We start from the raw sequence: 25297 nt of genomic DNA on the forward strand, positions 1-25297 counted from the left end.
CTGAAGCTTTTCATTCCTGGATGATGATTAGGTACTTCCTCTGAGACTATGACTGACAGGGGGAGCTGTTTGCCTCCCACCACTAGAAGAGGTCTAGTCTACCGCCATGAACGCCTAGGAACACGGGTCAGCACACCACTCAATTGACCTCCTCGAGCAATGTCTGTGGCTGTGGCAGGTTAGGAACAAGGACTGCAAAAACAAGCATGTGAGAAGAACAAGTTTGAACGCACTGGCCAAAGAGCTATCGGGCACAAAAAGTTGTGTCGCAGCACTGGATGATACAACGTTTCTTAAGGTAGAGAAGGAAGCATTGTAATTGTATTTCGTAAAGAATCCTTATAACCAAAAACTGACGAGAATTATGAGTGTTTATTTTTCTTGAACACAACATTGAATAAACAACAGAACAATATGAAAATACGTATAGCCACCATTGCCAGATTGTCGTACTCAGAGCATAGTATTTACCCGTTTCTGACGCCTAACTATTGCCAAAAACATCAGAATCTAACTCTTTTAACGATAACTATAAGTTAGTTTTATCATTGGAGCCCAGAAGACAGTTTTACATCATCAAGCCGCCCTCTGCTGAGAGGAGCCTCCACATGAGATACACTTCTCCGCGCCACCACCAGTTGCTTCTACGTTGCCACACCGGGCAGTTGTGCAATAAGACGCTCCACGTATTTTCATCACTTTTCTACTCGTCTGGTTAAGGCCACGTCTCCTGTCAGGCAGGTACAGTGCCTTCTACCCATGATCCTATCATAGGAGTGGGTAGAGCCTCGCAAATGGCTTTATTACGCAGTGTTTGAGGCTTACACACTTGCCCACGGCAGTTGTGTTTTTGTGTTACGGCAGGTGTGCAGTCATGTCGGCCTCAGGGGAAGACTCAACCGAACCCCATGGGTCACCTAGTACCCTAAGGACCAGTAGGTCTTCACGGGCGGGTGCTGCCAGGTCCAACCCACGTGCTGTGAGCTGGGACACCAGGACTCCAGCGCGTCTTCCTCGTGGGCCATGCGGTCGGGGGTAAACAGACCATCTCGGCCCCACTCGCCGGCCTCGGCCCCTGCTGCCCCATGGACCACAGTGTTGGAGGCTTTGTCAGAGTTGAGAGGTGAAGTGGACGAGCTGAAGGCGAAAAGGCAGGTTTCCACCCCCGGGCCTGCTATGGTGAACTTTAGGGCAAGTACTTCATCAGGTGCGCCCCGCACTGATTCACCCGCCTCCTTCGCGGGTTTCCATGACTCCGGCAGTGAGGAGGGTGAAATTACTGTTTACCGTTTACCATTGATGAGGTTGCAGGGGAGCATGCCCCAGGCAGTAGTGCCTTAATGCAGGGGTTAAGACCTTTGGCCCTCATGAGTTAGTTTCTGAGGAGAGCGATCCACAAGTGGCCGAGTTGGTGAACTTCGTGTTTGACAACGGTATGCTGGACGAGAATTATAAGGACATCCGCGAGGATGACATCACCAAGAGGCCTAGCAACTGTCATGCACTCGCTCCGGTGGAGTGCAACCCGCAGATTCTAGAAGCGCTCAGAACCGACGCAAAGACGGCAGACTGGCGTTTAAAGGACGTCAACAAGGACATTCTTCAAGCGGCGACTATCATCACCAAATCTCTTTTGGCTCTGGATAAAGTGTCGCAAGATGAAGAGCACTCTGTGGTGGCACACGGAGTGGGCATGATTAATGGTGCCTTGGCCTTGCTAGGCAATGCAAACCACAAGAACAACCTGGCGCGACGTTTTGTGATGAAGCGGGAGATCAACAAAAAGTACTCGCACCTCTGTTCAGACAAGGTGTCAATGACCCGATTCTTGTTTGGGGATGACGTCTCACAGTCCGCTAAGCACATTGAAGAGTCAGAGAAACTGAAACACAAAATCACAGCCAAGAAACCACCCGCTAAGTGGAGATACGCCAGAGGAAGGAATAGAGGTTTTTGGGGAAGGACCTCGCACAGGGGGTTCTCCTCCAGATTCCAGCCTTATGGACTGCACAAGTCGGCCTCCAGAGGTAGTCAACAACCAACCTCTGCACGTCATGACACTGACTCAAAAAACGCCAGGGGCCGCACACACTACAGGCCCAGGCAATAGCAGAGGCAAGTAACAGCTTCAAAGCAGGCAGACTGCATTACTTTGCACATGAGTGGCGTAGCATTACTACTGACCCAATTATTTTGGATATTGTACAACATTGCCACCTTGATATCAAAGTTGAGGACATTGACCATTTATTCTTTAGTGAATTAGAATATCAATTTAATAAGGTAGAACAACAAATTATTTGTGAGGAGATTACCAAACTCTAAAGGCTCAAGGTGATTAAGGTTACGCAGAGGAAGGCGGATCAAATAATTTCTCCCATTTTTTTTTAAGGGAGAAGTATGGTGAATTTAGGTTGGTGCTCAATTTAAAAGAATTAAACATCCATATCCCATACATACACTTTAAAATGGAAAATTTTGAGCAAGCCATTAACCTTATCAATGCAGGAGACTATTTGGCTTCAGTAGATCTGAGACATGCATATTACTCAGTAAAGATTGCAGAGGAACAACAGAGATTCTTTTGTTTTAAATGGCAAGGTACTGTTTACCACCCCAGCAGTGGAGTTGGGAAAACTGCACTACCGGAAGTTGGAAACTGCGAAGATTGCAGCTTTGCAGAAGGAGAAAGGAAACTTTAGCAGGAGGATGACTATCACTAATGAGATGAAAGCTGATCTAACTTGGTGGTTAAATAATATTTCAACACAGGACAGGCAAATATTCAGAGCAGGCACCTGTACACGGATGCATCTGGTACAGACTGGGGTGGTCACCTAAATCAGCAGACCACTAGTGTTTTTTAGTCAATAGAGGAGAAACAATTACACATCAATGCTCTTGAGCTCAAAGCAATCCTCCTAACACTTCAGACTTTCAGACTTGAGCTCTGTGGGAAGCACATCAAAGTTTTCTGCGACAATTCTACGGCCATGACATATATAAATGAAATGGGAGGTACAAAGTCACTAATTTGTAATGATATCTCTACTTCAATTTGGGAATGGTGTGTAGCTAATAATGCATGGGTCACATGCTCGCACATACCTGGAAAAAGAAAATGTTATGGCGGACATTGCATCTCGTAGAGTCAACGACAGGCACGAATGGAAGCTGAATGAACTCATTTTCCAAGACCTATGTCACATTTTTGGCACCCCTTCCATTGATCTGTTTGCATCTAGACTTAACAAATAAGTGGCCTTATTTCTGTTCATGGAAGCCAGACCCAGAGGCAGCTTACTTCGATGCTTTTTCAATTACAGGTAACTCTCGATTTACGCGAGTTTGGTTTACGCGTTTTTTTAAATAACGCGGGGTCCAAAATCCAAAAAAGAAAAAAAAAATTTATTTACACGTTTTTTCCACTTATACGCGATATTTTATGGAGTGGCCACCAGATGTCTCACGCAACTGGACTCGCATAGCGCCGCGGCCACACAGCAGAGCTCAGTTCTTCCCGCGCACCACTTGAACAACAATACAGTACCCACGCTGCCACGCTACTCCACAATAGGGGTGGGCAGTTACCGGTACTAACGGTACTAGCTATATGGTACAGTACCGGTACCAGACTGCTCGGTACCGGTACCAATACTAGCTAGCCACTCATGGTGTCCCTCATTTCTTCCTCACACGAGTGAGGCTGAGACTGAGTGCCTGAGTGGATATCTTGGTGATATGGATATTCTCTCTCTCTCTCTCTCTCTCTCTCTCTCTCTCTCTCTCTCTCTCTCTCTCTCTCTCTCTCCACTGAATGAAGTGAATAAGCATATTATTCCCTCCATCACTCGTAGGTTATGACAGAGAACTAGGCAAGACACAATTCACACGTTTCTGGTGACACGCGGCACGCAGCTGTTTGTTGTATGGGTGTGGTTGTGTGGTTTGTAAACAATGCAAATGGCGGCCTGGCTGGTATTGCGCGAAATATCTCCTCGTACAAGACTCATGATGTACAGTTTCTGATATCATATTTACCCCATTATTCTCACTAATATTAATAATTAATAATGAACACATGGATATTTTTTTCCATTATGATTTTTTATGTAGCTTGTACTGCTCCTTAGTCATACAATCAAGCCACCTGTGACATCAAGATCAAGATCATACAAATGGCGCCCGACGGAAAAAAGGAATAACAGCAAGGCATGGGCAATCCTCCATCGATTTCAGTTTTGTATAGTAGTTATTAGATCGCCCTGTATTCTATGGTAACACATTATAAAGACAGCTACGGACTATGAAGGATTATATACAATGATAAAGGAAAGTTTGCCGTTGTTATTGGATAAGACAAAAAACAGACCCTTAAAAACACCCCAAAGAAGAAAAAAATCATTAAAAATTTGTACATTCGGCGTACAAGGCGCAGGGCTAAACTTTCAGGCATTTTTTTGAGAAAAAGGTGCGCGCTATACGCTGAAAAATACGGCCTCCATGGAAAACTGATCGAATGATTTAAAATACTTAATGGCTTTACGAATGTGGACAAAAATCAGAATTGTCTATGATCGATGACACTTTGTGAATGAGGAACAATGGCATGAAACTTAAATGTAGGCAAGTAGATTCAGACTGCATCAAATTTTTCTTTACCAACGTTGTAGTGCAAGAGTGGAATAAGCTTCCACCTTCAGTGGTACAGTGTAACACGATTGAATCCTTTAACAACAAGCTCGGCCGACACTTCCTTCAGCATAATATTAACTTAAGAAGAAATGCAAAGTTTTGGAGCCATCTGATTAACCCCTAAAGGACCAGGGGTGGCTGTATTTTCAGTACCACTGGGACCGGCCTTCCCGCGCCAAACCCCCAAAATTGCCTGCATTCAAACACTCTCTATGCTTAACCTACATTGCATGAGTGAACAAGATAGAATTTGTACTAACCATCAAATCTTCCTCTTTCTAATGACGCCATCCAGAAGTCTCTACGTGCCGTGGTTATGGAGAAACAGCAAGTTGAATAGGAGAGACTTTTGGGGTGAGCGCACCATGTGTCCGATTTGCCACCCTGTCTATGTCTAGGAAGTAAAGAAAACGGGTGCTCAAGATATACTATAATGTACGCACTTTCCACGCTATACAGCCCCTCTTGTGTGTGACTAGCAGACCTTTCCTTCTTGTTTATGCCCTATAGTGAAGTGTGAAAGCCATTATAGCCTAGTTTGTGCAGTAGATATGGTAAAAATACTAATCACACTTATTACAATCTAGTATTTTATTTTATTTTTCTCTATTTATAATCAAGAACAAGACCAAAAATAAGGCAAATAACAAGAACAAAAATGTGTCGGTGTCATGTCACTCATGGCGTTAAGGTGACCGGGCGGTTCGGAGTGGTCAGTGGATTGGACGCGTCCAAATCACTGTCAGTGCTTCCTTACATGATGAGAGCGTGGGAGAGACTGAAAGAGCAGCAATAAGTGTTGCGAGTGGCTCGTGGGCATTGTTGCCGTCGAGTGTACCATGAAAACAAAAGCGAAAAGTAGCTAAATTTAGCGTAAAAATAGGAAATCGGTTATAACTGCCTCCGGCCCTTCCCCGCTAAAGCAGCTATAGCCACCTCCGATCCTTTAGGGGTTAATGTAGAATTACTTAGTATTAACCCCTTCAGCACAAGCCCCCCCACACCCGCACCGCACCTCTGTACAAGCTGAAACCTGTCGCGCGCGCTCCCACTACGCACTCAATTAACTCATGTTTTCACCCATTTTCTATGGTCATATGTCTTTATATTTATGTTCAACAGATAGCAGACACCTCAGTGAAGGTTATGGTAAGCTTCATTTGTTTGTGTTAGGTTCGGTTGCCTCACAACGATAGCGTAAATTTAGGTTAGGTTTACGTATGTAAAAAATATTTTATGGCCTAAATATTTATGACATATCCTTCATTGATATCTCTACTATATGCTGAGTAAAAAAAATGGTCAATATACATATAAATACAAGGTGCAAACCCACTTGAATGGGCGGAAGCGTGGGTTGCTGCTCACCCGCCCTGCACGCTACCCACTGTACCTCCCATTACACCACCAAGTACACCACCACTGTCGCCTCACACCTTTACCCCAATTACGTAATTAGATTATATTCTTAGCTCAACACATACTAGATACACTAGTGAAGGTTATGTTAGGTTATTTGGCATATGTAAATACGTATATCTGAAATAAAGCATGGTTTGTATAATAACATGAAATAACATGCAATATAATAATAATATGTAACGATATGTAATAATAATAATAATAATAATAATAATACTGTACTGTAATACCAATAGGCCATGTACTAATTTACAAAGTAATCATGATATATATTATAATGCATAATTACATTATTATTATTATTATTATTATTATTATTATTATTATTATTATTATTATTGTACTCACATTCAGATGGGCGATGATGGGCTTGAGTGGCTTGGTGGGGAGGGGAGGTGGGGTAGGATTAGTGGGTGCCAGTGCCACTGGGACCCGGCTGTGGCTCCCGTGGCTTGGGTACTCCCTTGGCACCTCCCTTCTTGCGTGGTGTAATCTTGGGAGCTTCCGCCTCCCCTCGCCCATGGTAGGACATGTAGTGGCTGTGGCAACACAGGGCAGGCTCTCCAGGACACCCAGGGCAGTGGTAGGTGGTGTCCTTCCTCAGCCCGAACTCCCGAGAGCACACACGGCAGGGCTTTTGCTTTCTTTTCTGGGCGAAGGGGATGAGGCAGTGCATTAGGTCCTCCTTCTTGAATTTCTTTGTTGGTGGTTTGCGAAGGGGACTCTTTAGCAGCTCTTGATCCCTCTTCCAGATCTGGTTGGCCCCTTTGCTGTGTTGCGCCGCCAGTTCACCACACACATCGAGGATATAGTGCATAAAGTCCCTCTTATATGATGGTGTGGCGTTACGGAAGGCCAGGTAGGAATTTAGAAGGACTCTAAAAATGAAATGAATTCCCAGTTTCTTGAACCAAGCGAGGGACTTTTTCTCATATGAATATGGTTCGAGGAGCTGGTCGGTCTTGTCCACGCTCCCCATGAGAGCATTGTACCTCTCGATGTGCAGGGGCTTATAGTAGAAGGTCCGTTTTCCGCTGTAGTAGGTCTTGGTCTTCTCTACCAGGTTGGCTGTGTAGTGGGTGGTAAGGACATTGACCTCTTTTTTGTCCTGGTACTTGACCACCAAGGTGTTCCCTTTCCTGGCGAAGGTGGATTGGTGGCACTGGAGTTTCTCTGCTGCTAAGGTCTTGGGTGGCCCCCTGTCAGCCCTCACAACGCCTGTCATGGTGGTGTTCTTGGTGAGCAAGTACTCACCGAGGCGGAGACTGGTGTACCAGTTATCGGTCACCACATGTCTACCTGCCTCCAACAAGCCCCGCATCAGGTAGACCACCACACTCTCAGACATGCTGAGCTGCGAGGAGGTAATTTCAGGGGTGATGTAGGCAGTGTCCTTGCCGTAGTACACCTCGAAGTTCCAGGAATACCCGCTCCACTTGGCATCAGATGGGCAAAGGACAAACACTTTTATGCCAAACCTGGACCTCTTGGTGCGAATAAACTGCTTGAACCCCAGCCTGCCCTTCCACAGCATCAGAGACTCATCCACAGCAATGTCCCTGCCAGGCATCAACAACGACTGACAGCTCAGGCGAATGAGGTCTAGAAAGGGCTCAATGCGGGTCTTGGGGGAGTTTTTCTTCACGTTGGCAGCATGCGAGAAGCGTAGAAACTTCAGGAGACACAAGAAACGTGATCGGCCCATCACTTCAGACGTGAAACACTTGGGGCCAGAATATGCGAACCTCTGGGCCCAATACATGTATATACGTGGTAGTTTATGTATGCCCATTGACATCAAGAGGGAGACAAACACATACATCTCAGCACGCGTCACTGGGGCCCACACAACACCGTTTATTTTACGCTTCCCTGTTTCAGCAATGTACTGGTCTGCCCTCTCATTCATCCACGTACACATAGCATCAACCACATCATTGTCAAAAATATGCATAAATGCATCCTTAGGCGACGTGAAAGAGGGTACAGTGGTGGTGGACAGTATAGCGGGGTTGGCGTCATCTACAGTTCCCGCAAACAATGGCAGCGCGTCAGGGCGGGAGTCACTGAACGGGTCAGCCATAAACCTCCACCCATGGTCCACCACAGGCTCAGGCTCTACAACATCAGATGTGTCATGATCATCACTGTCGTACTCACAGTCATCATCACAACTGTCATCACTATCATCACTACATACCATGCCAGGTACGTATTCCGTGTCAGAGTCTGACGACGCTTGGTCAGACATGGCGAAAACTCTAGAGTAATAATCCGTACGTGTGGTCGCTAAGCAAGCAAAAAGAAGACTGATGAAGATGGACAAGCAGGACCAATGAGTGACTAATAAGCGATGACGAATGTCAGACGTCATAGCGCGTGACACCTATCTCAATGACCATTGGCTGGAATGGTATTGTAGGCGGAGCCAGGGGCATGACTCACGTACATCAAAGAGTAGCATACATACAAGCCAAAAGAACAAAGAAACGAAATAATACAAGCATTTACTTTCCCTAATACGATTTACGAGACGATCTCGTACCTCATACGAGGTTGTACACGCGTAAGGGGCCCATACCTCGTACTTTGTACGACCTTGTGCTGAAGGGGTTAAGGACAGACCACCTAGTCTGGACCATGGGGTCTGAATGTCTATGTAAATCTATGTAAAAAAATTATCTCTCTCTCTTTGTCTGTCTGTTCATGAGTGCGTTTGTTTCAGCGTCTTGAAGAGGACAGCGACGACACCTTCTTGGACAGTGGCTGGGCAGACTCACAGCACCTCCACCGATCCTTTCAGGGCCTGTGTAACATATCCTGGAAGCCACACTAACACACACACACAACCACATACAACCACACACACACACACACAACCACACACACAACCACACACAAAACCACACACAAAACCACACACAACCACACACACACACCTTGCCCCTGTCCGCCCAGTCCTGTGGCCGTCCATGCAGCGCTTCAAGGCTCTCCTGCTGTTCTGTAAGTGGATGGCAGCAGATGTACAGTACAGGCTTTTTACTGATAGTCCATTCAGGAGAAGAAAGGGAAGAAGATGGGTCAGGAAACAGAAGGTGATGAGGGTATAAGAGGAAAGAGCAGGAGGGAAGAAAGAAGAGAGGCTTGAATAAAGAGGAGGAAAGAGGCGGAGAAATAGAAGGTAGGGTAGAGAAGAAAGCTTAAGAGAAGGTGTTGTTCCCTCCCTGCCCCGGGCCGGGTGGGTCAGGCTGCCGCTGGGTGGCTGTGGACAGCAAGGTGTATGACGCCCTCGCTGCCCACACACTCGCCCAGGCTCAGAAAATCTTCACATTTCTCTACCTGGCTCATCTGTTACACAAGAAGGTGACCTTTGTTGACCTCACCAGCCTGAGCAGTGAGTGTACAACTGTAGCACCATTGGCAAAACTCAACAGGAAGAAAATAAAATGACTCGGTGAGTGGAAGTCAAAAAATAACATTTAATGTTTATACCACTTTTTATTTGTTATCAATGTTTGCAGCCATTATGGAATCCATTTTAGAATAAAACATTATTTTGTTCTCCTGTATAGAATCCTCTTGAATGCTTTCAGATTTCTGATCAAGTGTGATATGAGAGGGGCCAAGAAATGCTTTGTAAGGGGTGGTGTAAATGTTCCTGACTTGTGCTCACTGTAACCACTATTTTTTCACATTGTTGAGTTGTGTACAGTTTGTAAAGAGTGGTGTAAACACTAAATGTTTTCTGACTTCTACTCACCATAATTACCCTATTTTTTTCACCCCTTTGAGTTTTGGCAGTGGTGTCAAAGCTGTACAGTTACTGCTCACGGCAATTATGTCAACAACATTTGTCCATCTTGTGTAACAGATGAACCGGGTAAAGAAATGTGAATATTTTCTGGGCCTGGGCGAGTGTGTTGGTGGCAGAGAGGTCAGACGCCCAAAGACACCTCAGACAGGTCCTGCAGCAAAGCTGGAAGCATTTTCTGTCAAGTAAAAGGAATGTTTCCCCAACAGGATGTTTATTGGAGTCTGGTGTACACCTGAGGGACAGAATGCTCTACAGAAATCAAATAACTTGTTCCAGAGAATTATCAAGACGCTTTTAGTTTCCCTGCTTATAGACACTCAGGCTTGTCGAGGGAGTGGGAACGGCCTTCATCTTGGTGTCACTGTTGCTTCTTCTTCCAGGCGTGGCGCGCTGAGCATGGCCATGCGGCGCTTGGCAGGGGAGGCAGCGGCTGTGTCCTCCTGGGTGCTGAGGTTCAGCAGCTGTGTGTGTCTGCAGGGCAGGAGGGGATACAGTGTGCTCCCCGGTAGGCCACCTGTCCGACTAGCCTGCACACAGTGGCGGGACAGTCCAGCTGTCAGCCAGCCTTCAGCAGCGGTCTGTTAGGGAGAACAGAGGATGTTACTCAACACAGAAAAGGACATTTCAGTTTCTCAAGAGTGAGAGAAATAGTCTACTGAAGTCTTTCCTGTTCATCAGTCACCTTGGGTGTGACTGGCAGGATTAGCGGAGAGGCCACGTCATTGCTGCCTCTCTCTCTCATAACTACTTACCAGTTTTAAATATTCTGTGTACACATGATGAGAAAAATAATTTTACAAAAGATTAGTTTTATGAGGACAAAGGTCACTGCTCCAGTCACCCAGCCTTAAAATGTCAGGTCGCTAAACACTTTTACCTCATGGGTGGTGCAGAGAATTATTAAAACAATAAAAAATTTAATGGCAAAAAGAAAGAGGGGGTGGGTCCTTTATGTGTCTGTGGGGTTTGTAAATATACTGTAGGGAGACATCCTGTGTGTCCTGTGTGCTGTGGAGAGAGAGAGAGAGAGAGAGAGAGAGAGAGAGAGAGAGAGAGAGAGAGAGTTTCAGGGCTGTGTTGTGCTGTTTCTCATTAACAACATTTCAACAGAGCGTTGGACAAGGAAGATAATTTGGCAGAGCACGTTTCAGACCTCACCCTGTTTTCATCCATGTGGTTCACCAACAAAATGTGGATGACCAAAGTACTCATGAGGGACATGCAATGACAGAGTCTGGCAGGTGGAGTGGTTCCCGACACAGGGCCGGCGTGGTGGTGCCATGATGTGGTCCGTGGCTAGCGCACCGCAAACCACCTGTGCCAGATTGTTGCATTACGTGTCTCTTATGAGTGCTCTCATCATCCACACTGTTAATGAACCATAGTGATGAAATTATGGCAAAGTCTGAAGCACCTTGCCAAAGTATCATCGCTATGCGACGCTTTGTTAACCCTTTCACTATGGCTGGGCCAAAACAGCGCCCCGCACCATATCTGGGATCGCCGCACGCGCCATATTTCAAATGTCACTCTTGAATATAAGAAGTTTTCAGCCATAAACACAAAATAATCATCATGTATTATATATAAAAACATGCAGAATTAAATGGTGCACATAAGGAAACATTAATTATTTGATAATTTTGAGATGTAAGCATAAATATAGATAAAATAACTCGTATATTGGCTAAAGTGAGCCAGGACGCAGTATGCGCATCCTCGGATATGGTATGGGGCACGCAAGGACGCAGTATACACGTCCTTGTGTTGAAGGGGTTAAAGTTATTCCCGAGAAAGATATAACATGGCCCCTGAAACCCTTACAGTCTCTCTCTCTTTAAAACCCACAGTGGCTTTGTTGCCTCACACATCAACACTGTAAGAAGTGTACACTGTATTCAGTGAGCCGTGACCTCTGCTCACCATCTGTCTTCAAGACTTTACAAAATACACTGAAGGGAAGCTCAAACTTGTTTCTCTGAAGACCTTTTAAGACGCTTCCAGTGTTCCTCCGGAGGCACCTTGGGTGTCAGGTCAAATGGTAACCAGGTCAACCCACACCCCGGGTCAACTGGTAACCCTTGCATTGGTAATGCATTGTGGGATTTGCCTTTGCCACCCTGAAGCATGCACGCCTCCACTCAGTGCCCCCCCCCACTCCCTAAGCTGGTGTTCTGGCATATAATTATTTGAATGTTTCTGTACTCAGGAACCCTCAAGCCATCTTATATAAAATGCAAACATGCCAATTTGCATCGATGACACACCAAACAAGCACACGAAAGACAAGCCTGTGCCAAACAGTTTAGTCAGATCACACTCCAACAATTCATGGCCTTTCAAACACCTATAATTCATCTCATTGCAAGCACTTAAAGAAGACGTCTGGCTCTGCAGGTGCCTGTACATAAGGAATTTTGATAATTTACTGCATGTAAATAACACACTGGGTACTATTCAAAATAGCCTGGTCTCACATTCAACAATATTTCACGTTATTTCAAAGATTAACGGTGATTTACATGCAATAAATTATTGAAATACATATTATTTGCACTTGCAGAACCAGATGTCTTTTAGTGCACCTGAAATAAGATTACTTCCAGGCCTCTGAAGGGCCCTGGAGGGTTGGAGTATGGCCTCACTGTGCAGTGTGACACAAGCCTGTCTTTCGTGTGCTGCTGTGGTGTATTAGCAATGCAAAGGCATCTTTGAGATTTATAAGGAGTGAGGGTTTTTGTGTTTGCATAAACACTCAAATATATTATTGAGAAATTAGCTTGAATATCTATCACAAGTTGATTTTCATGTATTCATGAACTAGAAATGTGCAGGAGCCACATCTATCAAAATTTCTGCTGTGTTGATGGACAGATGAAATGAAACCAACTCTAGGAGCTGAGGCACACAGAAGGATTAGATATATGTATGATTGGATATCGTGTGTGGTTAAGTGACTAAGCTGGTTCATGTTATCTGCAACACATTACAGGAAGGTTCTGTTTCGGCAGAATAGTAGCCTGCCATCACTAGGAGCTGAGGCACACGTAAGGATTAGATAATATGTATGATTAGATATTGTGTGTGTGGTTAAGTGACTAAGCCGGTTCATGTTATCTGCAACACACATTACAGGAAGGTTCTGTTTGGGCAGAATAGTAACCTTATCTCAAACTTTGTAGGGATATCCAAGCCAGTGTGTTTTGAGTCCTGGCCATGGCAATTACCCCCCGTACAACCTGGTGATGTCACTCCTGCAGAGAACACTCCTGCCATTTATGAGTTAACTTGGTTAGGAGTGGACCAAGGGAACAACTTAACCTGGTTAGTTGACCAGGGGAACAAGTTAACCTGGTTACTTGACCAGGGGAACAAGTTAACCTGGTTACTTGACCAGGGGAATAAGTTAACCTGGTTACTTGACCAGGGGAATAAGTTAACCTGGTTACTTGACCAGGGGTTAACAAGTTAACCTGGTTACTTGACCAGGGGAATGAGTTGACCTGGTTAGTTGACCAGGGGAATGAGTTAACCTGGTTAGTTGACCAGGGGAGTGAGTTAACATGGTTAGTTGACCAGGGGAATGAGTTAACCTGGTTAGTTGACCAGGGGAGTGAGTTAACATGGTTAGTTGACCAGGGGAATGAGTTAACCTGGTTAGTTGACCAGGGGAATGAGTTAACCTGGTTAGTTGATGAGGGGAATGAGTTAACCTGGTTAGTTGATGAGGGGAATGAGTTGACCTGGTTAGTTGACCAGGGGAATGAGTTAACCTGGTTAGTTGACCAGGGGAATGAGTTAACCTGGTTAGTTGACCAGGGGAGTGAGTTAACATGGTTAGTTGACCAGGGGAATGAGTTAACCTGGTTAGTTGACCAGGGGAGTGAGTTAACATGGTTAGTTGACCAGGGGAATGAGTTAACCTGGCTAGTTGACCAGGGGAGTGAGTTAACATGGTTAGTTGACCAGGGGAGTGAGTTAACCTGGTTAGTTGACCAGGGGAATGAGTTAACCTGGCTAGTTGACCAGGGGAGTGAGTTAACATGGTTAGTTGACCAGGGGAATGAGTTAACCTGGTTAGTTGACCAGGGGAATGAGTTAACCTGGTTAGTTGACCAGGGGAATGAGTTAACCTGGTTAGTTGACCAGGGGAATGAGTTAACCTGGTTAGTTGACCAGGGGAGTGAGTTAACCTGGTTAGTTGACCAGGGGAGTGAGTTAACATGGTTAGTTGACCAGGGGAGTGAGTTAACCTGGTTAGTTGACCAGGGGAATGAGTTAACCTGGTTAGTTGACCAGGGGAATGAGTTAACCTGGTTAGTTGACCAGGGGAATGAGTTAACCTGGTTAGTTGACCAGGGGAATGAGTTAACCTGGTTAGTTGACCAGGGGAGTGAGTTAACATGGTTAGTTGACCAGGGGAGTGAGTTAACATGGTTAGTTGACCAGGGGAATGAGTTAACATGGTTAGTTGACCAGGGGAGTGAGTTAACCTGGCTAGTTGACCAGGGGAATGAGTTAACATGGTTAGTTGACCAGGGGAATGAGTTAACATGGTTAGTTGACCAGGGGAATGAGTTAACCTGGTTAGTTGACCAGGGGAATGAGTTAACCTGGTTAGTTGACCAGGGGAATGAGTTAACCTGGTTAGTTGACCAGAGTAATGAGTTAACCTGGTTAGTTGACCAGAGTAATGAGTTAACCTGGTTAGTTGACCAGAGTAATGAGTTAACCTGGTTAGTTGACCAGGGGAGTGAGTTAACCTGGTTAGTTGACCAGGGGAGTGAGTTAACCTGGCTAGTTGACCAGGGGAGTGAGTTAACCTGGTTAGTTGACCAGGGGAGTGAGTTAACCTGGTTAGTTGACCAGGGGAATGAGTTAACCTGGTTAGTTGACCAGGGGAGTGAGTTAACCTGGTTAGTTGACCAGGGGAGTGAGTTAACCTGGTTAGTTGACCAGGGGAATGAGTTAACCTGGCTAGTTGACCAGGGGAATGAGTTAACCTGGTTAGTTGACCAGGGGAGTGAGTTAACCTGGTTAGTTGACCAGGGGAGTGAGTTAACCTGGTTAGTTGACCAGGGGAGTGAGTTAACCTGGTTAGTTGACCAGAGTAATGAGTTAACCTGGTTAGTTGACCAGGGGAATGAGTTAACCTGGTTAGTTGAACAGGGGAGTGAGTTAACCTGGTTATATATAGTTGACCAGGGGAGTGAGTTAACCTGGTTAGTTGACCAGGGGAGTGAGTTAACCTGGTTAGTTGACCAGGGGAATGAGTTAACCTGGTTTACTGACCAGGGGAATGAGTTAACCTGGTTAACTGACCAGGGGAATGAGTTAACCTGGTTAACTGACCAGGGGAGTGAGTTAACCTGGTTAGTTGACCAGGGGAGTGAGTTTGTAATGAGGGGAAAAACGAGAAATTCGATAACCTGTAATAACCGATGTGTTGCTTGTGAATTAGGTGATGGTGGGGCAGGGCAGACATTCAGACAGACAGACGAATCAGTGACGGGTCAGCATCGCGTGGGTCTGACTCTAGTGAAGGTGCCGAGGATGGTTAAGTTAGGTTTTCTTTTACGGGGAACAACGAGGAGGAATTTTTCACCTAAGTCACGTGGGAGAGAGGAACAGCTGTCTCTGAACTCCTGAGTTAGCGGAACAGGTCAAGTATCTGTAACAACAACCACTGTTCGGTGCTAGTTTGCTGACAGCCACGCCAAAGGGGGGGAGGAGGAGTCGAGTTCGAAAAGGTGTTGAGAGTTGCATATTCAGTCAAGCCTCGCCTCTCCTCCCGACAGGTACGTGAAGTTAATTCCAACGGACAGTGATTATTTAGTGTGTTACAATGTTATTATTATACCTATAACGGTTACTTGAGTCAAGACTCGCCTCTCCTCCCGACAGGTTCCCTACTGACTGGGCGGTTACCCCCTTGTCGTGTTAGTATGTAAAGTTCCTCCTTGTTGGGCTTCCATGCCCACCCTCTGGTATCCTAGGAGCACAAATGTCTCATCCCATGATTAATTCAGTAATAGAAAAGGGTAATTTTTCTTGTTAGTGTCATTTGGTTAATCCAATGCTTGTGGGGACTCATGACCACCTCTTTGGTGTCCTGAACCCCCATGACTACCTTGCTTCCATGATCAACCCTGTGAACACATATCGGTGGTAGGAAATATTTTCAGTAATAATCATGTATCACTGAACCCTGATTAGGGTAGCTGTTATTTAGCAACGGTTAAGTGTTTAGGCTATGGCCAGTGTACCATATTATCATGTAATTGTAATAGTCTGAAGAGATGAGTGAGCCCTTTAAGGTGAATAGGAGTGATGAGTGATAATTATTATTAATTAGGATTGTTACTTAACTTCAGTAAACTCGCTACCATTACCAACTAAATGATGAATTGTAAGTAATAGTTAATTAACTTCAGTCAGCTTGCTACCATTACCAACAGAATAATGAATTGTAAATAATATTGTTGCTCAACTTTAGTAAGCTCGCTACCATTATATACCAACATGATGCTGATAAAACTCATAATTTAACCTTGTGTTGCATCACCCTAACAACCATAACAACTATGAAGCTACACTTGAAAGTAATATATTAAAAAACAGAGCTGAAGGCAACACAAGTTGACCTGGTTAACTGACCAGGGGAGTGAGTTAACTTGGTTAGTTGACCAGGGGAGTGAGTTAACCTGGTTATAGTTGACCAGGGGAATGAGTTAACCTGGTTAGTTGACCAGGGGAGTGAGTTAACCTGGTTAGTTGACCAGGGGAATGAGTTAACCTGGTTAGTTGACCAGGGAAATGAGTTAACCTGGTTAGTTGACCAGGGGAGTGAGTTAACCTGGTTATAGTTGACCAGGGGAATGAGTTAACCTGGTTAGTTGACCAGGGGAGTGAGTTAACCTGGTTAGTTGACCAGGGGAGTGAGTTAACCTGGTTAGTTGACCAGGGGAATGAGTTAACCTGGCTAGTTGACCAGGGGAATGAGTTAACCTGGTTAGTTGACCAGGGGAGTGAGTTAACCTGGTTAGTTGACCAGGGGAGTGAGTTAACCTGGTTAGTTGACCAGGGGAATGAGTTAACCTGGCTAGTTGACCAGGGGAATGAGTTAACCTGGCTAGTTGACCAGGGGAGTGAGTTAACCTGGTTAGTTGACCAGGGGAGTGAGTTAACCTGGCTAGTTGACCAGGGGAATGAGTTAACCTGGTTAGTTGACCAGGGGAATGAGTTAACCTGGTTAGTTGACCAGGGGAATGAGTTAACCTGGCTAGTTGACCAGGGGAATGAGTTAACCTGGTTAGTTGACCAGGGGAATGAGTTGACTTGGTTAGTTGACCAGGGGAATGAGTTAACCTGGTTAGTTGACCAGGGGAATGAGTTAACCTGGTTAGTTGACCAGGGGAGTGAGTTAACCTGGTTAGTTGACCAGGGGAATGAGTTAACCTGGTTAGTTGACCAGGGGAACAAGTTAACCTGGTTAGTTGACCAGGGGAATGAGTTGACTTGGTTAGTTGACCAGGGGAATGAGTTGACTTGGTTAGTTGACCAGGGGAATGAGTTAACCTGGTTAGTTGACCAGGGGAGTGAGTTAACCTGGTTAGTTGACCAGGGGAGTGAGTTAACCTGGTTAGTTGACCAGGGGAGTGAGTTAACCTGGTTAGTTGACCAGGGGAGTGAGTTAACCTGGTTAGTTGACCAGGGGAATGAGTTAACCTGGCTAGTTGACCAGGGGAGTGAGTTAACCTGGTTAGTTGACCAGGGGAATGAGTTGACTTGGTTAGTTGACCAGGGGAGTGAGTTAACCTGGTTAGTTGACCAGGGGAGTGAGTTAACCTGGCTAGTTGACCAGGGGAGTGAGTTAACCTGGTTAGTTGACCAGGGGAGTGAGTTAACCTGGTTAGTTGACCAGGGGAATGAGTTAACCTGGTTAGTTGACCAGGGGAGTGAGTTAACCTGGTTAGTTGACCAGGGGAATGAGTTAACCTGGTTAGTTGACCAGGGGAATGAGTTGACTTGGTTAGTTGACCAGGGGAGTGAGTTAACCTGGTTAACTGACCAGGGTAGTGAGTTGACTTGGTTAAGGGTTGACCTGTAACCTGCACTTTGTCATCATTGCTGGATAACTTATCAAGATATTTACAACATGTTGCATTCTATTGCCTGCTGACAGCTGCCAATAAAGAAATATCTGTCCTGTTTTTAAAAAGTTTTACAGTAGAAATTACCTTTACAAACATGATTTACTGTTGAAGTGGAAGAAACTTAATCAATAATCCTTGCAAGAACCCCACGGATCCACAGAATTGGGGGCTCTGCCGTGTACAGCTTGCGCGGATCATTTCTGCGCCAGAGTCCGTGCACTGAGATTTGCAGCACAACTTCGTATTTGCCTCCCATACCATCTTTAAAGTGCATGAGGCATTAATGGTGTGTCCGGCAGTGACGGACATCATTTTCTCCACTCACCGGTGTGAGGGAAGGAGGGTCTCCCTCCCTCCCCTCCATCCAGGGGGGTTGACAGTTTGTATGGCCTCCAACAATTTAGCCTAAAGTTTCCCCCACATCCTTGTGTTTATGTCCATTGTGGCTGGATTACACAATGGATGGAAACCACAGAGGTGGCAAAACAATGCCAGGAATCTCTGATCTTTACATTGCTGGGAACAGTACTAAGAAAATTTGCAAGCCTAAAAGACTGAAGCTTAAAACAGTGCAAAACTTGATCCACTGATTTAAGGCTGCCGGAGAGGGGACGGTCACGCCCCCTAAGAAACAACCAGGGAAACCAAAACATTTTTTTATAGAAACAGGAATGTGTTAAGACGATAGCTTGATGTCACTCCTCGCCTTAGAACCAGGAAATTGAAAGAACAAACCCACACTTGTCTTGGTGATGTGTCGCTGCATACAGTGCAAGAAACTCTGCAACGTGACCTTGGCTGCAGGTGTTATGGCGCATGGAAGAAGCCACTGCTAAATGACCTCCAAAGGAAGAGGAGGCTTCATTTTGCCTAGCAATGTAAAGATCAGAGATTGATGGAACTGTTTTGCCTCCTGCATGGTTTCCATCCATTGTGTAATCCAGCCAAAATGGGTGGAAACACAAGGACAGACTTGGCCTGACCACCATCCAGGCCCCTGAAGAATACAAATACAAATTCGAACACACTCAAATGGTTTTAATTCCAATACAAATACGAATACTTCTTGAAAGCATTCATGAACACTTTTCATTGAAAAATACCTTCTTGGCATAACTGTGCACAGCACTCTTCTAAGGTTATGCAACAGTAACATGAACCAGTGTTGCACAGTATTACACAGGGGAGGGTAAGTTTAGGGCATCTTCAAACACAAGATGGCCAGAAACTTATAAGCGCATAATTAAACAAGACCTGCCTTTCTTAGATCATGTCTCATTACTGTGGAAGCATATATGACTTTTCTGAGTAAAGAGGTGTGGTAACTGTTCAGGGTTTTGTTGGGTTAGGTTAAGTATAGAGAATTTTCAAACACATGATAGGCAGCAAATTATGGCATAAATTAACAAAGGAGGAACTCATTATGCTATATAGAAAGCCTCATTTAGTAAGGAGGAATTGATGACTTTTCTGAGTCAAGACGTGTGATAACTGTTCGGGGTTTTGTTAGGTTAGGTTAAGTTTAGAAAACTTTTAAGCACATGATATCCACAAAGCTATAGCATAAATCAACAAAGAAAGCCTTCACTTTGTTGTAGAGAAAGCCTCCTTAGTAAGGAAGCATAGATGAATTTTTCTGAGTCAAGATGTACAGTATAACTTTTTGTGGTTTTGTTATAGTGAAACCAAATTGTCGAGTCCGTTTGGGCGGAGACTTCCGCGAGTCTATTTCTCCCCTCTGCTCTGCCACACAGTCCCAACACCTATCTCTTCCTCTCATATGTAAGGTAAAGGTAACATATGATAGGAAAAAATAGGTGTTGGGACTGTGTGGCAGAGCAGAGGCGAGAAATGGACCTGCTGGAGCCTCCGCCCAAATGGACTCGACAATTTGGTTGGTTAGATTAAGTTTATGGCAACTTCAAACACATGACAGCCAACAACAATTGTAGCATAACTCAACAAAGAAAGACCTCACTTTGTTATAATGAAAGTCTCATGAGTAAGGAAGCATATATGATTTTTTTGAGGACAGATATATAATACCTGTTCAAAGTTTGGTTAAGTTAGGTTAAGTTTAGGGCATCTTCAAGCACATGATGGGCTTATGGCATAAACTAACACAAAATGACCTGACTCACTCACATAATCATGTCTCATTCGTAAGGAAACAAGGGCGGATACAGGGGGGGGGGCCCCAGGGGGCCCGAGCCCCCCCCCAAAAATCTCCCCCCTCCTCCCCCAGAAAATCTTGAGTGTATGCAGATAGTGGGTACAGAACTGACTCGCTTATAATATGCTGCAACTATAATATGTGTCGTCGGCTGTAGGCATATGCAAGCGCGGATACGGGGGGGGAGGAGCCAGATGTCTCGGCCCCCCCCAAAAAAATATAGGATAACTAAATATTTGAGATACCCATGAATTTAGAAAACATAAAATGTATTTAAGATACCACTAAAAAGCTAGAGAGCTGAGGTGCGAAGCCGGCCACCACTAAATAGCTCTGGACGCTGTCCTCCAAACTTTAAAAAAATCCTCCTCTATAGGTTCCTTGGGCTTTACAATGCAGAGGTGGATGGGATGCTCCGGCAAGATTTTTTTTTTTCGGTGTCTGATGTAATTTTTCACTCTCCTGCAGGGCCAGGGCAGAACGGGCACGTGCCCAGGGCTCCACGCTCTTATGAGCCCCGTACTCGTCTAACAATCCATATACTCGTACAGGGCCGTAGTACGCCGTACCCAGGGTGGGCAGGAGGGGCCGGAGGTGTCGGACCCCCCCCCCCCCCCCCATCTGCTAAAATGTCCACTTTCTGAGAGTCAAAATGAAAACTGGTACCTTTCTGTTGCATTTCTGGAGAACTCAGGATTTTCTCTCTTTATTTTCAGTATTTAAGTTATGGAATCGTGTATTGAATATTATAGAGCAAGATTTAAAGGCCTAGGAAAAAATCTTTGTGACCTCATTCCTCACATGCAGCTTGACGCCACCGCTGGGCTCCTTCTCATCGCCATACGTGTTCCCCGCTTTCTCGTTGGACTGGTTGTAATGGAGTGTATATTGGCGCATACTCTCGAGCCGAGCCGAACTCTTCAGAGAAAAGATGGCGACCTGGTGTCAGCCTATGCCACGATTTGTGGCATCGAGACCATTTTTGCCAAGTTCAGAGCAGATACGGAGAATTATTTCCACGACGTGTTCGTGAAAGCGGAAGAGCTTTTGGTCGAGGTAGGGTCATCGCATGACACCATCCCTGTGCCATGACTCCGGACGACAGACCCAGCGATCAAATGTTCCGTGCGAGAATGCTGAGGAGTACCTACTACCGCCGGGCGGTGTACCTTCCGTTCATGGACCACGCCTTGGCTGAGTTGAAGAGTCGGTTCGGCGACGACACAGTGCCTGTCACACTTCAGCTCAAGCAACTCCTCAAAGGCCCCAAAACAGATGTTGCGGCTGTGCTTCAAGCGGCGAAGCTCTACGAGCTCGACATCGAATCCCTGACACTCGTGAAGGCGGAAGCGGAGCGCTGGGCATTATCTGTTCCGGTCTTCCAAACGATCAAAGAAGCCCAGGCACACACAGCATGTTCCCCAATCTCACCATTCTCTTGAAAACTCTGTTGACGCTTCCAGTCTCCAACGCGGAAGCCGAGAGGTCTTTCTCAGCATTGAAAGGCTTAAAACCTATCTGAGGAGTACCGTCGGCCAAGAGTGCCTGAACGGACTTGCCCTCCTCTGTGTCCACTATGATATCCTCATTTCAGTCAAAAGTTCGGCAAATTCGGCGAAAAAAAACGGCGACTACTCATTGCTTAGTGAGGCACTTGTTGAATACTTGGGAATTTGTAAATATATTTTTTTAGATCAGCCAATCTTTACAAATGATTTTTTTTTTTTTTTTACAGCAGAGGAGTCAGTTCAAGGGCATAAAAAAGGTAACAAATGTAAAAAAAATAAGCCCGATACCCACTGCTCCTAAAAAGAGTTAGAGGAGTGGCCAAAAGATAGGTCAATTTTGGGAGGAGAGGTGTCCTGATACCCTCCTCTTGAAAGAGTTCAAGTCGTAGGCAGGAGGAAATACAGATGAAGGAAGATTGTTCCAGAGTTTACCAGCGTGAGGGATGAAGGAGTGAAAATGCTGGTTAACTCTTGCGTAAGGGATTTGGACTGTAAAGGGATGAGCATGAGTAGAAAGTCGTGTGTGGCGAGGCCGCGGGAGGGGGGGAGGCATGCAGTTAGCAAGTTCGGAGGAGCAGTCAGCATGAAAATATCGATAGAAGATAGAAAGAGAGGCAACATGGCGGCGAAAATTAAGTTGTAGAAAACTATTAGTAAGAGGAGGAGAGCTGATGAGACGAAGAGCCTTAGATTCCACTTTGTCCAGAAGAGCTGTGTGAGTGGAGCCCCCCCACATGTGAGATGCATACTCCATACTCCATACGTGTTACCTCAATCCCATGTAAAAGAAGCCCTAAAAGAATTCCTTTTTATCTTCAGCTGTGTCCAATTTTACATATTAACTTTTTTATAAAGGTTAGGTTTGTAATTTATATATGACCTGTATTATGATCACCCTTGCTGCTTACATATCAAAATAAACGTTTACTTTTCTTCGAATGCTCGTATAGTAATGATTTCTACCCATTCAGATCTGCCTTTTCGCTGGTCGGATGTACAATTTGAATTGTTTCTTTCATTTGTCACATATACGTTGATTGCTCGGGAGCTGCGGATTTTAAGCAAAGAACCACAGTCACTATCCATTGGTCTTCACTGTTTTGAAGCTGTCGCTAACTTATGAAATTTTACCTTCGGGCCCCCCCAAATTGATTTTCTGGATCCGCCCCTGTAAGGAAACATATATGATTTTTCAGAGTAAAGACGTGTGGCAACTGTTTGTGGTTTTGTTAGGTTAGGTTAATCTTAGGGTATCTTCTAGCACATGATAGCTAGAAAATTATGGTACAAATCAACAAAGAATGACCTCACTTTGTTGCATAGAAAGTCTCATTAGTAAGGAAGCATAGATGAATTTTCTGAGTCAGGACCTATAGTAACTGTTTGGGGTTTTGTTAGGTTAAGATTGGGTTAGGTTAAGTTTAGGGCACCTTCAAAGAAATGATAGCCAGCACCTTATGGTATAAATTAACAAAGAATGACCTCACTTTGTTGCATGGAAAGTCTCATTAGTAAGGATGCATACATGAGTTTTCTGAGTCAAGACCTATAGTAACTGTTTGGGGTTTGTTAGGTTAAGTTTAGGGTATCTTCGAACACATGACAGCCAGCATAGGGATTCAATGGACAGTATGAAGAAGATAATAGTTAATTTTTGCATAAGGGACAGCATTGGGATGAAGGAATGAAGATGCTGGTTAACTCTTGCATAAGGGATTTGGACAGTACAGGGATGAAGGAATGAAGATGCTGCTTAACTCTTGCATAAGGGATTTAGACAGCACAGGGATGAAGGAATGAAGATGCTGGTTAACTCTTGCACAAGGGATTTGGACAGCACAGGGATGAAGGAATGAAGATGCTGCTTAACTCTTGCATAAGGGATTTGGACAGCACAGGGATGAAGGAATGAAGATGCTGTTTAACTCTTGCATAAGGGATTTGGACAGCAAAGGGATGAAGGAATGAAGATGCTGCTTAACTCTTGCATAAGGGATTTGGACAGCACAGGGATGAAGGAATGAAAATGCTGCTTAACTCTTGCATAAGGGATTTGGACAGCACAGGGATGATGGAATGAAGATGCTGCTCAACTCTTGCACAAGGGATTTAGAAAGCACAGGGATGAAGGAATGAAAATGCTGGTTAACTTTTGCATAAGGGATTTGGACAGCACAGGGATGAAGGAATGAAAATGCTGCTTAACTCTTGCATAAGGGATTTGGACAGCACAGGGATGATGGAATGAAGATGCTGCTCAACTCTTGCACAAGGGATTTAGAAAGCACAGGGATGAAGGAATGAAAATGCTGGTTAACTTTTGCATAAGGGATTTAGAAAGCACAGGGATGAAGGAATGAAGATGCTGGTTAACTCTTGCACAAGGGATTTAGAAAGCACAGGGATGAAGGAATGAAAATGCTGGTTAACTCTTGCATAAGGGATTTAGAAAGCACAGGGATGAAGGAATGAAGATGCTGGTTAACTCTTGCACAAGGGATTTAGAAAGCACAGGGATGAAGGAATGAAAATGCTGGTTAACTCTTGCATAAGGGATTCAGACAGCACAGGGATGAAGGAATGAAGATGCTGGTTAACTCTTGCATAAGGGATTCAGACAGCACAGGGATGAAGGAATGAAGATGCTGCTTAACTCTTGCATATGGGATTTGGTCAGCACAGGGATGAAGGAATGAAGGTACTGGTTTACTCTTGCATAAGGGATTCAGACAGCACAGGGATGAAGGAATGAAGATGCTGGTTAACTCTTGCACAAGGGATTTAGACAGCACAGGGATGAAGGAATGAAAATGCTGGTTAACTCTTGCATAAGGGATTTGGACAGCACAGGGATGAAGGAATGAAGATGCTGGTTAACTCTTGCATAAGGGATTCGAACAGCACAGGGATGAAGGAATGAAGATGCTGGTTAACTCTTGCATAAGGAATTTGGACAGCACAGGGATGAAGGAATGAAGATGCTGGTTAACTCTTGCATAAGGGATTCGAACAGCACAGAGATGAAGGAATGAAGATGCTGGTTAACTCTTGCACAAGGGATTTGGAAAGTACAGGGACCCAGACCCACACCCACCTCGAGTCCCGTGCGTCGCCCCGCGGGGGAGGGGGCCCCTGGAAGTGGTGTTCGCCCCGCTGGTTCAGGAAATGGGGGCACGGGTCACGGGCCACGGGCAAACCTGGGAAGGGGGAGATCTGTAAGTGTTGTTTGGTCTACACTTTACAGTGGAATGGAGGGAAAATATAAACCAATGGAAGAAAGATGAAAACAAAACACAAGTAAGTTTCTCTTCTCTGTTTCTCAGTGAGTTTTTGGCAAAGACCTGAAGAAACGTGTCTGTCTGGTGTGCTCCTTGGTGTGGAGGACAACTCTATGGAAGGAGGACAAGAAATGTGTGTGTCTGGTGTGCTCCTTGCTGCAGAGGACAACTCTATGGAAGGAGGACAAGAAATGTGTGTGTCTGGTGTGCTCCTTGGTGCGGAGGACAACTCTATGGAAGGAGGACAAGAA

The 25297-nt window shown here is 45.1% G+C and overlaps 1 protein-coding gene and 2 long non-coding RNA genes across 7 annotated transcripts in view; 1 reads left to right on the forward strand and 2 right to left on the reverse strand.

Moving 5' to 3' along the window:
• The window catches only part of LOC126995115 (cilia- and flagella-associated protein 298-like), a 61742-nt gene extending 49871 nt beyond the window's left edge, over positions 1 to 11871 (forward strand). Inside the window, exons 9-10 of the mRNA XM_050854394.1 lie at positions 8843 to 9120; positions 10312 to 11871. Coding sequence (XP_050710351.1) covers positions 8843 to 8953 — 111 coding nt within the window. The 3' untranslated portion in view covers positions 8954 to 9120; positions 10312 to 11871. The remainder of the gene's footprint in view (positions 1 to 8842; positions 9121 to 10311) is intronic.
• LOC126995116 (uncharacterized) lies at positions 10126 to 25089 on the reverse strand. The gene is made up of 2 exons (XR_007749973.1): positions 24863 to 25089; positions 10126 to 10509 (listed from the first exon to the last, which is right to left on the reverse strand). It is a non-coding gene; the product is annotated as an uncharacterized LOC126995116 (long non-coding RNA).
• Positions 14634 to 17940, reverse strand: LOC126995117 (uncharacterized). 5 transcript variants are annotated; one of them, XR_007749975.1, is made up of 4 exons: positions 17720 to 17940; positions 17510 to 17629; positions 14935 to 15024; positions 14634 to 14874 (listed from the first exon to the last, which is right to left on the reverse strand). It is a non-coding gene; the product is annotated as an uncharacterized LOC126995117 (long non-coding RNA). The 5 variants fall into 5 exon arrangements; XR_007749976.1 differs by lacking the exon at positions 17720 to 17940 and adding an exon at positions 16820 to 16879 and having other exon boundaries at positions 17510 to 17703; XR_007749977.1 differs by lacking the exon at positions 17720 to 17940 and adding an exon at positions 16940 to 16999 and having other exon boundaries at positions 17510 to 17703.
• Positions 25090 to 25297: the final 208 nt, after the last annotated feature.

This window comes from Eriocheir sinensis, unplaced genomic scaffold (assembly GCF_024679095.1).
Source record: "Eriocheir sinensis breed Jianghai 21 unplaced genomic scaffold, ASM2467909v1 Scaffold989, whole genome shotgun sequence".
Classification (NCBI taxonomy): Eukaryota; Metazoa; Arthropoda; class Malacostraca; order Decapoda; family Varunidae; genus Eriocheir; species Eriocheir sinensis.